A 15,171-nucleotide genomic window follows, 5' to 3' on the forward strand; every position below is an offset into this window, starting at 1 on the left:
TAGTTTGCAGTCCCACCAGCAGTGGAAGAGTGTTCCCTTCTCTCCACATCCACACCAGCATCTGCAGTTTTGAGATTTTGTGATGTGGGCCATTTTCACTGGGGTTAGATGATATCTCAGGGATGTTTTGGTTTGCATTTCTCTAATATATACAGATGATGAACATTTTTTCATGTGTTTGTTAGCCATTCGTCTGTCTTTAGAGAAAGTTCTATTCATGTCTCTTGCCCATTGATATAAGGGATTGTTGGCTTTTTTCATGTGGATTAATTTGAGTTCTCTATAGATCCTGGTTATCAAGCTTTTGTCTGATTGAAAATATGCAAATATCCTTTCCCATTGTGTGGGTTGTCTCTTTGCTTTGGTTATTGTCTCCTTAGCTGTACAGAAGCTTTTCAGTTTAATGAAGTCCCATTTGTTTATTTTTGTTGTTGTTGCAATTGCCCTGGCAGTCTTCTTCATGAAGTCTTCCCCCAGGCCAATATCTTCCAGTGTTTTTCCTATGCTTTCTTTGAGGATTTTTATTGTTTCATGCCTTAAATTTAAGTCCTTTATCCATCTTGAGTCAATTTTTGTGAGTGGGGAAAGGTGTGGGTCCAGTTTCAGTCTTTTACATGTAGACATCCAGTTCTCCCAACACCATTTATTGAATAGGGAGTCTTTCCCCCAAGGTAAGTTCTTGTTTGGTTTATCGAAGATTAGGTGGTTGTAAGATGTTAGTTTCATTTCTTGGTGTTCAGTTCGATTCCAAGTGTCTATGTCTCTGTTTTTGTGCCAGTACCATGCTGTCTTGACCACTATGGCTTTGTAGTACAGACTAAAATCTGGTATGCTGATGCCCCCAGCTTTATTTTTGTTACAGAGAACTGCCTTAGCTATACGGGTTTTTTTCCGGTTCCATACAAAACACAGAATCATTTTTTCCAAATCTTGAAAGTACGATGTAGGTACTTTGATAGGAATGGCATTGAATAGGTAGATTGCTTTGGGAAGTATAGACATTTTAACAATGTTGATTCTTCCCATCCATGAGCATGGTATGTTCTTCCATTTGTTAATATCCTCTGCTATTTCCTTTCTGAGGAGTTCATGGTTTTCTTTATAGAGGTCCTTCACCTCCTTCGTTAGGTATATTCCTAGGTATTTCATTTTCTTTGAGACTATGGTGAAGGGAGTTGTGTCCTTAATTAGCTTCTCATCTTGACTGTTATTGGTGTATACAAAGGCTACTGACTTGTGGACATTGATTTTATATCCTGAAACATTACTGTATTTTTTGATGACTTCTAGGAGTCTTGTGGTTGAGTCTTTGGGGTTCTCTAAGTATAAGATCATGTCGTCAGCAAAGAGGGAGAGATTGACCTCCTCAGCTCCCATTTGGATTCCCTTTATTTCCTTATCTTGCCTAATTGTATTGGCTAGAACTTCCAGCACTATGTTGAATAGTAAGGGTGACAGGGGACAACCTTGTCTGGTTCCAGTTCTAAGAGGAAAAGCTTTCAGTTTTACTCCATTCAGTAAAATATTGGCTGTGGGTTTGTCATAGATAGCTTCAGTCAGTTTTAGAAATGTGCCACCTATGCCTATACTCTTCAGTGTTCTGATTAGAAAAGGATGCTGGATTTTATCAAATGCTTTGTCTGCATCTATTGAGAGGATCATGTGATCTTTATTTTTGCCTCTGTTAATATGGTGGATAACGTTTATGGACTTGCGTATGTGAAACCAGCCTTGCATCCCTGGGATGAAGCCTACTTGATCATGATGAATGACTTTTTTGATGATAAGCTGTAATCTATTGGCTAGGATTTTGTTGAGAATTTTTCCATCTATATTCATGAGTGAGATTGGTCTGAAATTCTCCTTTTTGTTTGGGTCTTTTCCTGGTTTTGGTATCAGGGTGATGTTTGCTTCATAGAATGTGTTGGGGAATATTCCTTCTTCCTCAGTTTTTTGGAATAATTTCTGCAGTACAAGAATAAGCTCTTCCTTGAAGGTTTGATAGAATTCTGGAGTGAAGCCATCTGGACCAGGGCATTTTTTAGTTGGAAGCTTTTTTATTGTTTCTTTGATCTCAGTGCTTGAAATTGGTCTGTTCAGGAGGTCTATTTCTTCCTGGCTAAGTCTAGGGAGAGGGTGTGATTCCAAATATTGATCCATTTCCTTCACATTGTCAAATTTCTGGGCATAGAGTTTCTGGTAGTATTCAGAGATGATCTCTTGTATCTCTGTGGGATCAGTTGTTATTTCCCCTTTATCATTTCTGATTGAGGTTACTAGAGATTTTACTTTTCTATTTCTAGTTAGTCTGGCCAATGGTTTATCTATTTTATTTATTTTTTCCAAAAAACCAACTCCTTGTTTCATTAATTTTCTGAATGATTCTTTTGTTTTCAATTTCATTGATCTCTGATTTGATTTTGGATATTTCTTTTCTTCTCCTGAGTTTAGGCTTAGATTGTTCTTCTTTTTCCAATTCCATAAGATCTCTTGAGAGATTGTTGATGTGCTCTCTTTCTGTTTTTTGAATGTAGGCATCTAAAGCGATGAATTTTCCTCTCAAAACTGCTTTTGCAGTATCCCACAGGTTTTGGTAGCTTGTGTCTTCATTGTTGTTATGCTCAAGGAAGTTAATGATTTCCTGTTTTATTTCTTCCTGCACCCATCTGTTATTCAACAGAAGATTGTTTAATTTCCATGCCTTTGGGTGGGGTTGAGCATTTTTGTTAGAGTTGAGTTCTACCTTTAGTGCCTTATGGTCTGAAAAGATACAAGGTAAAATTTCAATTCTTTTGATTCTGTTGATATTTGTTTTGTGTCCCAGGATATGATCAATTTTGGAGAATGTTCCATGGGCTGATGAGAAGAATGTATATTCTTTGTCTTTGGGGTGGAGTGTTCTATATGCATCTGTCAAGCATAGTTGTTCTAGGGTCTCATTTAAATCTCTTATATCTTTGTTTAATTTCTGTTTAGAGGATCTGTCCAGCTCTGTAAGAGGTGTGTTAAAGTCCCCTGTTATGATGGTATTATCAGATATCATATTGCTCAGACTGAGTAAGGTCTGCTTCAAGAATGTGGGAGCATTTAAATTGGGTGCATAAATATTTAGAATTGAAATGTCTTCTTGTTGTAGTTTTCCCTTGACCAATATAAAGTGACCATCTTTGTCTTTTTTGACTTTAGTTGCTTTAAATCCACATGTATCTGAAAATAAGATTGCAACTCCTCTTTTCTTCTGAATTCCATTTGCCTGAAAAATTGTCTTCCAACCCTTGACTCGGAGCTTTAATTTGTCTTTTGAAGCCAGGTGTGTTTCTTGCAGACAGCAAATGGATGGCTTGTGTTTTTTAATCCAGTCAGCCAATCTATGTCTCTTCAGTGGGGAATTCAAGCCATTAACATTTATGGAGATAATTGATAAGTGTGGTAGTATTCTATTCGTCTTATTTGGTGAGAGCCCATTGCTTAGTTTTATCTTTTGCATCAGTGTGGAGGTTAGGTTCTGCCCTTTGATTTCTGAGTTCTTACTTTGCTGCTGATCCATTGTGGTGGTCAGTGTGCAGAACAGGTTGAAGTATTTCCTGTAGAGCCGGTCTTGTTGTGGCGAATTTCCTCAATGTTTGTATATCCGTAAATGATTTGATTTCTCCGTCAATTTTGAAGCTTAGCTTAGCAGGGTACAGAATTCTGGGCTGAAAATTGTTCTGTTTAAGTAGATTAAAGGTAGCTGACCATTGTCTTCTTGCTTGGAAAGTTTCATTAGAGAAGTCTGCGGTCACTCTGATGGATTTGCCCCTGTAGGTCAACTGGTGCTTACTCCTGGCATCTTGCAGAATCTTTTCTTTGGTCTTGACTTTGGACAGGTTCATCACAATGTGTCTTGGAGAAGCTTGGTTAGAGTTGAGGCAACCTGGCGTCCGATATCCCTCTGAAAGCAGTGTGTCAGAATCTTTGGTGATGTTTGGGAAATTTTCTTTTATAATATTCTCTAGTATGGCTTCCATTCCTCTGGGGCATTCTTCTTCCCCTTCTGGAATTCCTATAACTCGTATGTTGGAATGCTTCATAAAGTCGCATAATTCTGACAGTGAACGTTCTGCTTTCTCTCTCTTCTTTTCTGCCTCTTTTACTATCTGAGTTATCTCAAGAACTTTGTCTTCTACCTCTGAAATTCTTTCTTCTGCATGGTTTAACCTGTTGCTGATACTTTCCATTGCATCTTTAAGTTCCCTGATTGTTTCATTTCCTTCAGCTCTGCTATATCCTTTTTATATTCTTCATATCGTTCATCTCTGATTTGATTCTGTTTTTGGATTTCCTTTTGGTTATTTTCCACTTTATTAGCAGTTTCCTTCATTGTTTCCATCATTTCTTTCATTGTTTTCAACATGTGTATTCTAAATTCCCTTTCTGTCATTCCTAACATTTCTGTATAGGTGGAATCCTCTGCAGTAGCTACCTCATGGTCCCTTGGCGGGGTTGTTCTGGACTGGTTCTTCATTTTGCCTGGAGTTTTCTGCTGATTCTTCCTCATGAGTGATTTCTTTTATCTGTTTCCTTGCCCTAATTTTCCTTTCACTTCCTCTTGCTCTTTAAGTTCTTGTGCCTGTGGACTAAGGGTTAGAGGACCAGAAGGGTGAGAAGGTTGAGGAGCAAAAAAGGGATGAAAGAAAGGAGGACCGAGTGATAAGAAAAAAAAGAAAGATAGAGAAAGGAGAGGGGGTGGGGATAAGGAATATTGACAAAAAGAAGAGAGGCACAGAAAGAGGGAGACAGGGCAATATAGGTGTACAGTAGGGTACTTTGACACAACCTTAAAAAACCCCACCTTCTGGGGGTGCCCAGTTGGGTGGTTCCCTTGAGGTCAGCAGCTCTTTGCTAACCTGATCAGACACAGTACCCCACCTCCACCAAGTAGATAGAAAAGACAAAAATGCTATAAATCAAACCAAAACAAGCAAACAGAAAACTTTACAGGGATACAATTGGGTGAAAAACCAAATGATAGGGGTAGAAACACTAGCAAAAATGAAGTTGCAGTTATTAAAAAAGGCAGCAATGGGAAATTATAATTAAACTAGAAAAAATAAGAAAGAAAAAGGGATCTGTATGGAAAAGATTGAAATTAAAAAACAAAAGAACATCAACAACGTCAAAATAAACAAACAAACAAAAAAAACCAAACAAACAAAAAAAAAGAAAAAAATACACAACCAAAAACCAAGCAGTTTGTATATGTTGTTGAATATTGTCTGGGCAACACGTGGTCTTCTGGGGTATGAGATGTTAGTCACAGTTCTGATAGGACTGGAGGCTGCTGATTTCTCAAACCCCAGCAGGTATACACCCTAAATCTCTCTTCAGCCCACTTAAAAGGCACTTTGAACTTGTAAACTTGCTGAGCAGAAGCTTTCCCAGCTTTCTCGCTGGAATCACTGCTGAAGTGGCTATCCACTTACCCAGTGTGCCAAAACCGGTCTCACTCTGTCCCTGAGGGTTAGGGCTGCAAGGCAGCTCAGACCCCACCCTTAGGCTACTTGGTTGCTGGGTTACAAGCTCCCACCCGTTTCTAGCTCTGCGACCCTGAGGGCGGAGCTTGCCGGGGCAGATCACTGGCAATGGTTCCGTGTGACCCACCGCCAAACACTATTAGCTCCGTCTGGCTCAGCGGCTCAGACTGGGGCCCTAGACAATGGCCAAAGTTCTCCGCACTCCTGCTCAGGCCTTCCCCAGGGCAGTTCAACTCAGTGCCAAGTCCAAGAACATCAAAACAGTTCACAGGTAAGGCCTTTCTGGTTTGCAGTCTCGCTGCTACTGAACTTACAGTTGTGGGCGGGTTTAGACGGATTGAACATATGCGACCACTTGCCGGTTTTCCACTGTTTTAGTCCTCCTCTTGGGGTCCAGAAGTCTCTCGCTGACTCCCTGTATCCTCATAGGAGTGATGCTAGGCAGTTCCCACCAGCCGGAGATGCCTGGAGTCCTATCTCCCCAGACTCACGGTGCCCAGATGGAAGGAAGCTGTTATTCGGCTGCCATCTTGCTCCGCCCCCCTGTATTAGTTTTCTATTGCTGGCTTATACTACAAATAGAGTGGCTTAAATGACACAAATTGATTCTGATGTGGGTTCCATTGGGCTAAGATCAAGGTATCGACAGGACTGATTCCTTTCTGTAGCTTCTATTTGAAATCTGTTTCCTTGCCTTTTCCAGATTCTAGTGGACATTTCATGGCTTGTGGCCCCCTCCTCCATCTTCACAGTCAGCAATGGCTGGTCCAGTCCTTCTCACATCAATACTGAATCATTTTCTGCCTTCCTTTTTAAGGACACTTGTGATTATATTGGGCACATCAGAATAATCTAGAATAATTTCCCTATCTTAAATTCACCTAGTTAGCAACCTTAATTCTCCTTTGCTATGTAATCTAACATATTTGTATTTACAAGAATTAGGATGTGGATATCTCGGGGGTGATTCTGCCTACCACATGCCCATTGCAACTGGGATATCATTGGTCCTCATAGTATAGGTCCTCATAGTATACCGGGCTAGTAGTGTACTTAGTTTAGGAATTGATTTTGCAGCAGGAGGAAAATTGATCAAATGTTGACTTTCAAACTGATGTGCCCAATATAATCACAAAGATAACTGTCTTGGTCCCTTGTTGGCATGAATCCCCAAATTATCTTGCCAACCAAAAGCCATCAATAAATATATATGGCCTCAATGTCAAGCAAGAATTTCTGTAGGTATTATACAATAGTTTCTGCTTTTGGAGTTTAGTGAAATTTGCAGTAAGTGTACTTTTGTCCATTTGTCTCCATTTTGTGATCTTTCAAATTTGAAATAGTATTCTAAAGCAACCTAAATTCTAAATGTAATTTAGTTGCTTGCTCGTATTTTATACTTTGATTTTTATCTTGTATTTTCAGCACAGAAATATTTGAGACTTAGAGATACAGCATACTACAATAGTATCATTGCTGGATAAAGGTCATAAAATTGTCTGCCTTCATTCAGTGTTATAAAAATTCAGAGCCTTCACGGAAATAGTCTTAGAAGAGGGATGGGAAGAACATTGTGTAATCTGTAATGTGAGCTCAGGGTAGATAGATCTTCTCTAACTTTGTCTGTCTAGCATTTAGCACCCTGAAGAAATTGAACTTTTGAAAAACGTATCTACATGTTAATTTATTTCTGGGTTTATTTGAATAACTACTATTGTTATACATAAATACATATTCAGTGAGTTCAGTGACAGAAGTTTAAATAAAATTTGCATCTGCCCATATTATTTATTCTTATTTAATGGAGACCTATGGTAGCATTTCCTTGGTTGTATCCACATTCTTTATTCAGAATTGAAAATAATGTTGAAGAGAACAGTTATCCATTTATTCAATAGTGCTTTTTGTTTCTGGTGTCACATTCATTGTGCCATAGTAGGTGTCTTATTGAATTAATGAATACATTGACAAAAATTATAAATTTTAACCTATTTTTGAGGTTCAGTTTTTAGAATAGTAGAAGAATAGTGCAGATGTTTTTGTGATTACCTTAACTACATCCATCTACTGTAAAATGTAAAAAGAAATGGTGAAAGGCAGGCGGCGCCTGTGGCTCAGTTGGTAAGGCGCCGGCCCCATATACCGAGGGTGGCGGGTTCGAGGGTGGCCCCAACCGAACCGCAACAAAAAAATAGCTGGGCGTTGTGGTGGGCGCCTGTAGTCCCAGCTACTCGGGAGGCTGAGGCAAGAGAATCGCTTAAGCCCAGGAATTGGAGGTTGCTGTGAGCTGTGTGATGCCATGGCACCCTACCGAGGGCCATAAAGTGAGACTCTGTCTCTACAAAAAAAAAAGAAAAGAAAAGAAATGGTGAAAGGCTTATATGTTATTGAGAAAGAATGTTAAAAATGCATTCAAGTATTTATTATTATTATTGTCTTGGTTCCTCTAACCAACTCTAAAACTTAATAAAAGGAATTATAAATCAGAGAAAACTAGGTTTGGACAATAGTATGTGCTCAGGGATTACTCACATCTGCTTTGAGAAGGCAATACTAATAACAGATATAGGGTTTTGGAAAGAAGATAGTGGTCGCAGAGCTATACTGGTGTGTCCAGATTCTATCTTTATAAAACTTGCCAGACTCACAGCCCTTGTCTGAGAAATTCAGTTTAAAGACAGAATGTCCTGCAGTGAAAAAGTATGATAAAGACAAGTTATATAGACTAATTTTAAAGATACAACTAACACTATCATGAATCAGCTTATATAACTAGATAATATTAATCATAAAATGTATGTTTTGAGGATCTCAAAAATGTTAAGAAAAATGTGAGTATTGCTTTAAATATAGATAAAATATGCAGCAATGACATGAAGTTGGAGGACAAAATCTTTCAAAGTGTTTCTGTGATTTTTATTTTTAATAAAGAGAGAAATGCACATGAGCTAAAGGATATAAAAAAGATTCAAAAATGTTGGTCTCAAATTTCTGGAAGATATACAGAATATTAGAAAAGTTTTAGCAAAATTGCTTCCTTCCCCCAAGGGAGCAACAGATACTGTCACTTGGAATGAGGAAATCACAGTCTACCTATCAGTATTATTCAGTCTAAAACATCCTTTACAAATATGAAGACAGTGTAGAATTAATAAACATTCAAGGAAAATGTACAGGTTTGAAGAGAGTCTAGACTGAGAATTGAAAGTCTAATCTCTAAGGAATAAATAATGCTCTGAGGAGAATTTAAACTTTGTGTAATGAATATCCTTAGATTCAAGTATGTATTTAGAGAGGCTATTCGGGATAGTGATTGAAAACATCAGCTTTGGGGTCAGACTGTCTATGTTTAAAACCTGGCTTTACCACCTCCCAGTTCTTTGAGTCTCGGATGTCCCTCAGCCTTTTCATCCATTAAATAGGGATATTAAGTTTACCTAAATCATAGGTTTTCTTGAGAATTAATTAAATGGCAAGTGCTTAGACCACTTTACAGGAACTTAGTAAACATTAATAATTAGCATTTTTAATTATGCTGTTTATTCATGAAAATGGCTGCTGTGAAAACAAACCTATTGCACATCTTGAAGATTAAAAATATGATTGTTAAACTCAATGAGCAGGACAGATGCAGCTGAAGATCAAATTAGTGAGCTGGATAATTAATGCAAGGGATTTTCCTTGAATATAATGTCAAATGAGAAATTCTATAAAAGCATGGGTAAAAAGAAAATCATAAAAGGTGCCAGAGGAAAGAAGTAAATTATCTCATTAGGAAAAATTAGGTTACATATGCAAATTTATATAGCTAGTTATCTCACTCATCACATTAAATGATAGAAGATTGGAAAATAGCTTTGAAATTCTGAGGTGAAAATGATTTGGAACCTCAAATTCTGTTTTTAGCCAAATTAGCCCCCCAAATTGAGAATGCTTATCAGCAAGACCTATACACCGAGGCTCATTTTTTGTGTGTATGTGCTTATTTATATTTATACAATATAATATTCTAGTTTAGACTTTCTCAAGTAAACTTGAGAAAGTATTAGTTTCTCAAACTGCTACAGTTGTATGTTTTTTAATCACTGACAGTTTAATGATCACTTTTTTATATTCTTATGGTACAATTGTATTTACAAATGATGATAGCTGTTGTTTTAGTGGTGGTCTTTGTTTATAAGAAAGCACCACACATCCCTACCAACTGAAATAAAGAGAATATATTATAATGGCATGGCAAAAGAGCTAGATACTCATAGATGGCCAAGAGTTGGATCCATAGACTGGCAAGGACTTGTAGAGGTTAAAACTGCCTTTTGTTATGAATCAAAATCAGCTTTAGGCAGCTCAGCATCTTGAGTTTTTGACCTTTTACTCCAGTATGCTTTCTCTTGCCTCAGCTATCTCTGCTCTTTGTCCATTTGTGGCATTTCTGAGGGAGAACATTCAATTGGCCTGGATATTTATTTCGTTTCTCCCAAGCTTTTAATGCCTCTTGGGCTCTTGAACTTATACTATGGAGTGGCTGCCTTGAGGCAGGTGTCTACCACAGTAATTCTAGTTATCTGTGGCCAGGAGGAGATGGCCAGTATTGTAAAACAGGATTCATTCAGGGCTGCCTCTGGAGTAGCAAGGTTAAATGTGCCCTAGGAAAAAAGAATGTAGTCACATTGTTCACCCTAGTTAATGTGGTTGGTAGCCATTGCACAATTTCCTTTAAAAAAAAAAAAATAGAACCTGGCTTGTGTTGAAAATGGTAGTTGCATTTAGAAATTGAATAACATAGAAGGGGAAATATTAAAGAAAATGCTGTACACATGACCTAAGGACAGTCCTTGGCTAACTGCTCTGGAAGACTGGCAACACATGTCCTTTTAGGTCTTGTAGGTAGCTTGGTTATTTTGTCTGCTTAGTTAGGATTGTACAATCTTGGATGAGTTAGTTGTATAAATATTAGGGAAAGTTTTTCCTTGATGTTTTAATAGCTAATTTTGGCTTAACAAGATGTTTTGAGAATTTTGCAAACCTCAAGATTGTCAAACCCCTTTCAGAAAATTTTCTGGTATGTGTGTTATTTATTAACTTAGGATCAGTGCTGAATTTATGGTCTATATTACGATGCTTATTATGATACATAATTTATAGTAAGACCAAAAAAATGAAATAATATGTGACTATTGGCAGTAAAATTGAATATAAATTATATATACTTGTTAAATTGATTCTAGGTTGGGCCATGCAGGCTGCTGCCTATATCTTTATTCATAGGAAATGGAAGGATGACAAGAGCCATTTTGAAGACATGATTGATTATTTTTGTGATATCCATGAACCACTTCAGCTCCTCATATTCCCAGAAGGGACTGATCTTACAGGTAAGGTAGTCTGGGTTGGATCACAAAATTTTAAAACATGAATGAACTTAGAAATCGTCTAGTCTAAAATTATTCCTCTGATGAAATAACTGAACACCAGTTAAGATTCAGGACACACTCCTAAGGTCACTCAGGTTAAGAACAGCACGTCAGAACACAGAACTCCTGTTTTTCAGCCTATTAAATTTGTAAGAGGCAACCCCAAGAAGACATTACTATTCACACTTGCCATCCTATGTGACTCATGCCTACAATCCTAGTGACTTAGGAGGCTGAGCCAGGGGGATCACTTGAGGCTAGGGTTTTGAGACAAGCCTAAGTAACATAGCAAGACCTAATCTTTGAAAAAATAAGGAAAAGTTAGCCAGGTATGGTGTCTTGTACCTGTACTCATAGCTACTCTGGAAGTTAAGGAAGCAGGAGGATTATGTGAGCCTAGGAGTTTGAGGGTGCAGTGGGCTGTGATCATGGCACTGTACTCTACCCTGGGCAACAGAGGAAGACCCCGTCTCTAAAATAAATAGATAAAATCATGTTTTAGGTTAAATTTGTCCAGCATGTTCTATGTATTCTTTGGTCCTCTTCCAAGGTATTTGTTTATCCATTAAGCCCTTTTCCCTCAAGTTCTTCCTTATAAGAAAAAGAACTGATGGTAACTGATTTCAGCTATTGGTGATTTAAATTAAAGTTACCTTTCTCCAGATATTTAAACCTTATCCCTACCATAGGCAGGAAAGGCTTTATCCTTTCCTGAAGAAAATTTATTCATCATTGAGCTGTAGAGAGGACACAGGAAGACATGTTTAACTTTTCTGTCTACTCTGATATTAAACTGTATAGGCCAATAATGCCAGTGGATTTCAAGAAATTCTTACAAAGATTAACAACAAAAATACTGTACAGTTTCTTATCCTTACTAAATCAACGGTTTTCGTGTTTTTATACCACAGGTCATTTTTGCAGGTGATGTCCCCTGTCTAATTGTGAGACTATAAATGGATAAAAGTAGAACTGCTCTGGTTGATACTGGGATGGGTAGGGGAGAACAGAGTCTGTAGAATCCTAGGACTCAAAAGAGCAACATTTACCTTTAATACCCTGGTAACTTCAAGAAAGCAGAATTTCAGAGAAGGATCCAGTAGATGAAGGTCTGCTACATGAGGGAAGAGAGACTGAAGCAGGGTAGAACTGAAGTCTAAAAATCACAAATAGTATAGAGCGTTAGAACATGACCTTGTCTTCCAAATCCTTAGTAATAGACTAAAGACAACCCTTAGAAATGAACATCCTAATTCATACTATGGACATAGTAATTTATAGAACCATTACCCAAAAAGAGTTCCAGATGAAAACTACAAATTATTTAAATACAGTAGAACCTCTATAAGTTGACCACCAAGGGACTATAATAAACTGGTCAACATACAGAGGTGGTCAACATAAGGAACTAGGCTAACTGTACTGATATGTACACATGGTGCATGTCTGGTCTGTGAAAACTAGTTAAGGAGGTGGTCAATGTAGGGAAGTGGTCAACTATGGAGGTTCTACTGTATTTAAGTAAGTGAATGAGTGACTCAGCCATTATAATAGGCTAATAAGGGAAATTAAGGTGTTTTGGGAAACTTTTACCACAGATACCAATAAAAAGATCTTTATCTCATCTATTGCGCATAGAACTGAGCTAAAGGAAACATGGTAATTTTGAAATACTAGGCAGATCTCTAAAGTACATGCTTATTGTATAGTATACATTTGAAAAAGTAGTTGCATGAAAGACGATAATAGGATAATATTGGCTGCCTATTATTTAACCATGAATATATATTATTGTAAGTTGATTGATTCCCAGAACTAAACTATCATTAAATTATAATGGACAGCCATATTTAACTTTTATAATACTTAGAATGTATAATACTTAAGTTTGGATATTGAAATATCACTTCATTTAATAAAGTATAGAAAGCCATTTACTGAAATGATATATTTGTATTTGTGAATACCAAAACATACACTAAAGAATGGCAGCTTGGAAAGTTTTTAGTAAATAAAAGCTAATGGATAAAAAGGTCTTGTGTTGTTGGTTTGATGGTAAATTAGGTGTTAATATGTTCATATATTAGAGTTACAGAGTCCACAAAATATATATGTAAAACTTTTTTCATTCAATCTTTTTTCTCAGGTTTCTTTTATAGATGATGAACTTAAATAATTTGGGAATCTGGACTGCTCATCAGAAAATGTTATTTTAAGTTCAAATGGTATTTACATTTTAAGACCAACTTGCAAAAGCCAGACTATTTGCCAAATAAAGAAACCAGACTGATCCTGAAACTTTAAAACTTTTTTTAGAAAACGATTATTATATAGATAATTTTATTTAGTTGGACAAAAAGGCTAAGAATGTATCTCCAATTTGGATATAGTTTTTTTAATTAAAAGGAGTTTTTAGTTACCACAGTTAACTTTAAACTTGGGTTTTTCAGCCCAAGAGGAGGTTTTATAATTCACCTTAAGTTCTGAATCTAGCTTGCTTTTACATTTTCAGATTAATGCATTTAAATGTAACTTTACATTCTATGTTTATGTATTATTATTGGCTCTGACTTTTTTATGGAATTAATGTATACTAATCTGTGGAAATTGAGAGACATAGAAGTATGCAAAAAATTGCTGTAATCCCACTGTCCATAAATGAACATTTAATTTTGGATCATTTAGTCAAACACATACACATTGCACATAGGCATATACATGTGTGTGTGTATATATGCATATATATATATATATAAGTTATGGAAGTTTAAAAATTGAGATCATACTTTTCCTTTTTTAGCTAATATTATATTGTAGTCTTTTACACTATTCTGTGAAATTGTGTTTTAAAGGTTGGGTAGTTCCATATTGGTATATTAGTTAGGGTTCTCTAGAGAAATGGAACCAACAGAATATATAGAGAAGGGATTGGGTCTTCTTATTCTGGAGGCTTGGCAAGTTTGAAATCTGCAGAGTGGAATCCAGGAAAGAGTTGCAGTTCAAGTCCAAAGGCTGTGTAGAGGCAGAATTCCTTCTTTCATGTGTGGGAGAAGTGGGCACGTCTTTCTGTTAAGGTCTTCAACTGATTGGATGAGGCCTACTTACATTATGAAGGGTAATCTGCTTCACTTGATCTACTAATTTAAATATTAGTCTCATCTTCAAAAAAGTACCTGCACAAAAATATCTAGAATAACGTGTGACCAAATACCTAGGTGTTTGTGACCTAGTCAAGTTGATACATAAAATTAACATTCACAATTGGTACGCCATAATTTTTTTTTTTTTTTTTTAGAAAGAGTCTTACTTTGTCACCCTTGGTAGAGTGCTGTGACATCACAGCTCACAGCAACCTCCAGCTCTTGAATTTAGGCGATTCTCTTGCCTCAGCCTCCCGAGTAGCTGGGACTACAGGTGCTTGCCACAACACCTTGTTATTTTTTTTTGTTGTTGTTGCAGTTTGGCCTGGGCTGGGTTTGAACCCACCACCCTCGGTATATGGGGCCAGTGCCCTAACTCACTGAGCCACTGGCACCACCGTAGTATGCCATAATTTTGAGTTCCATTTCCCTGATTTGGAAAAGGAAGCTGTTTCCACGTTGTAGCAGTTTTATTGCATACAATTTAACATCCTTTTACATTAAACTACTTCTTTTAATGACTATTTGAGTGCTTAGAGCTTTATATATGAAACAAAGTTTATACTTTCATGAAGCTTATACTCGATGAGGAAAGACCGATAATAAACTAATAAATTAGTTTAATCTTTTAAACAAATCTTTATCTTAATGTCATTAGTAAAGATATTAGTAACATAAAAATATTATAATTTTATAATATACCATAGAAATGCAAACCATAAATAATACTGTAGAAACATAATAAAATAAATTAGTTTAAATAGGTCAGATTGTCATAGTGCTGTGCAGAAAAATAAGGCAGAATAAGGAGATAGAGAGTAATTGAAGGGATATCAGTGCTATTTTTAAGGTGGTTAGACAAAGCCCCTTTTTAAGTAATGAGTAAATGAACAAATCAGACAACCATGCAGTGGTTGTGAGAGGGTGAAAGGCATTCTGAGCAAAGGGAAAAGCAGCAACTGCACAGATCCTGTGGTTGGAACATGTCCAGTTGGTTTGAGAACAGCAGAGTAGCCAGAAGTTAGGCTGGGGGGAGTGTTGAAGTGGGAGAGCTACAGGGAGTGAGCTGACAAGAGGCTGTGGTTGGAAAGTGAGCTGCTAGTA

At 37.0% G+C, this 15,171-nt stretch overlaps 1 protein-coding gene across 9 annotated transcripts in view; it reads left to right on the forward strand.

Moving 5' to 3' along the window:
- LCLAT1 (lysocardiolipin acyltransferase 1) overlaps positions 1-15,171 on the forward strand; it is a 217,116-nt gene that overhangs the window by 125,280 nt on the left and 76,665 nt on the right. For all 9 annotated transcript variants that reach the window (XM_053589206.1, XM_053589203.1, XM_053589202.1 and 6 more), the window contains one exon: positions 10,742-10,888. In XM_053589206.1, the coding sequence (XP_053445181.1) occupies positions 10,742-10,888 (147 nt within the window). The remainder of the gene's footprint in view (positions 1-10,741; positions 10,889-15,171) is intronic.

Source organism: Nycticebus coucang, chromosome 4 (genome assembly GCF_027406575.1).
Source record: "Nycticebus coucang isolate mNycCou1 chromosome 4, mNycCou1.pri, whole genome shotgun sequence".
Lineage (NCBI taxonomy): Eukaryota > Metazoa > Chordata > Mammalia > Primates > Lorisidae > Nycticebus > Nycticebus coucang.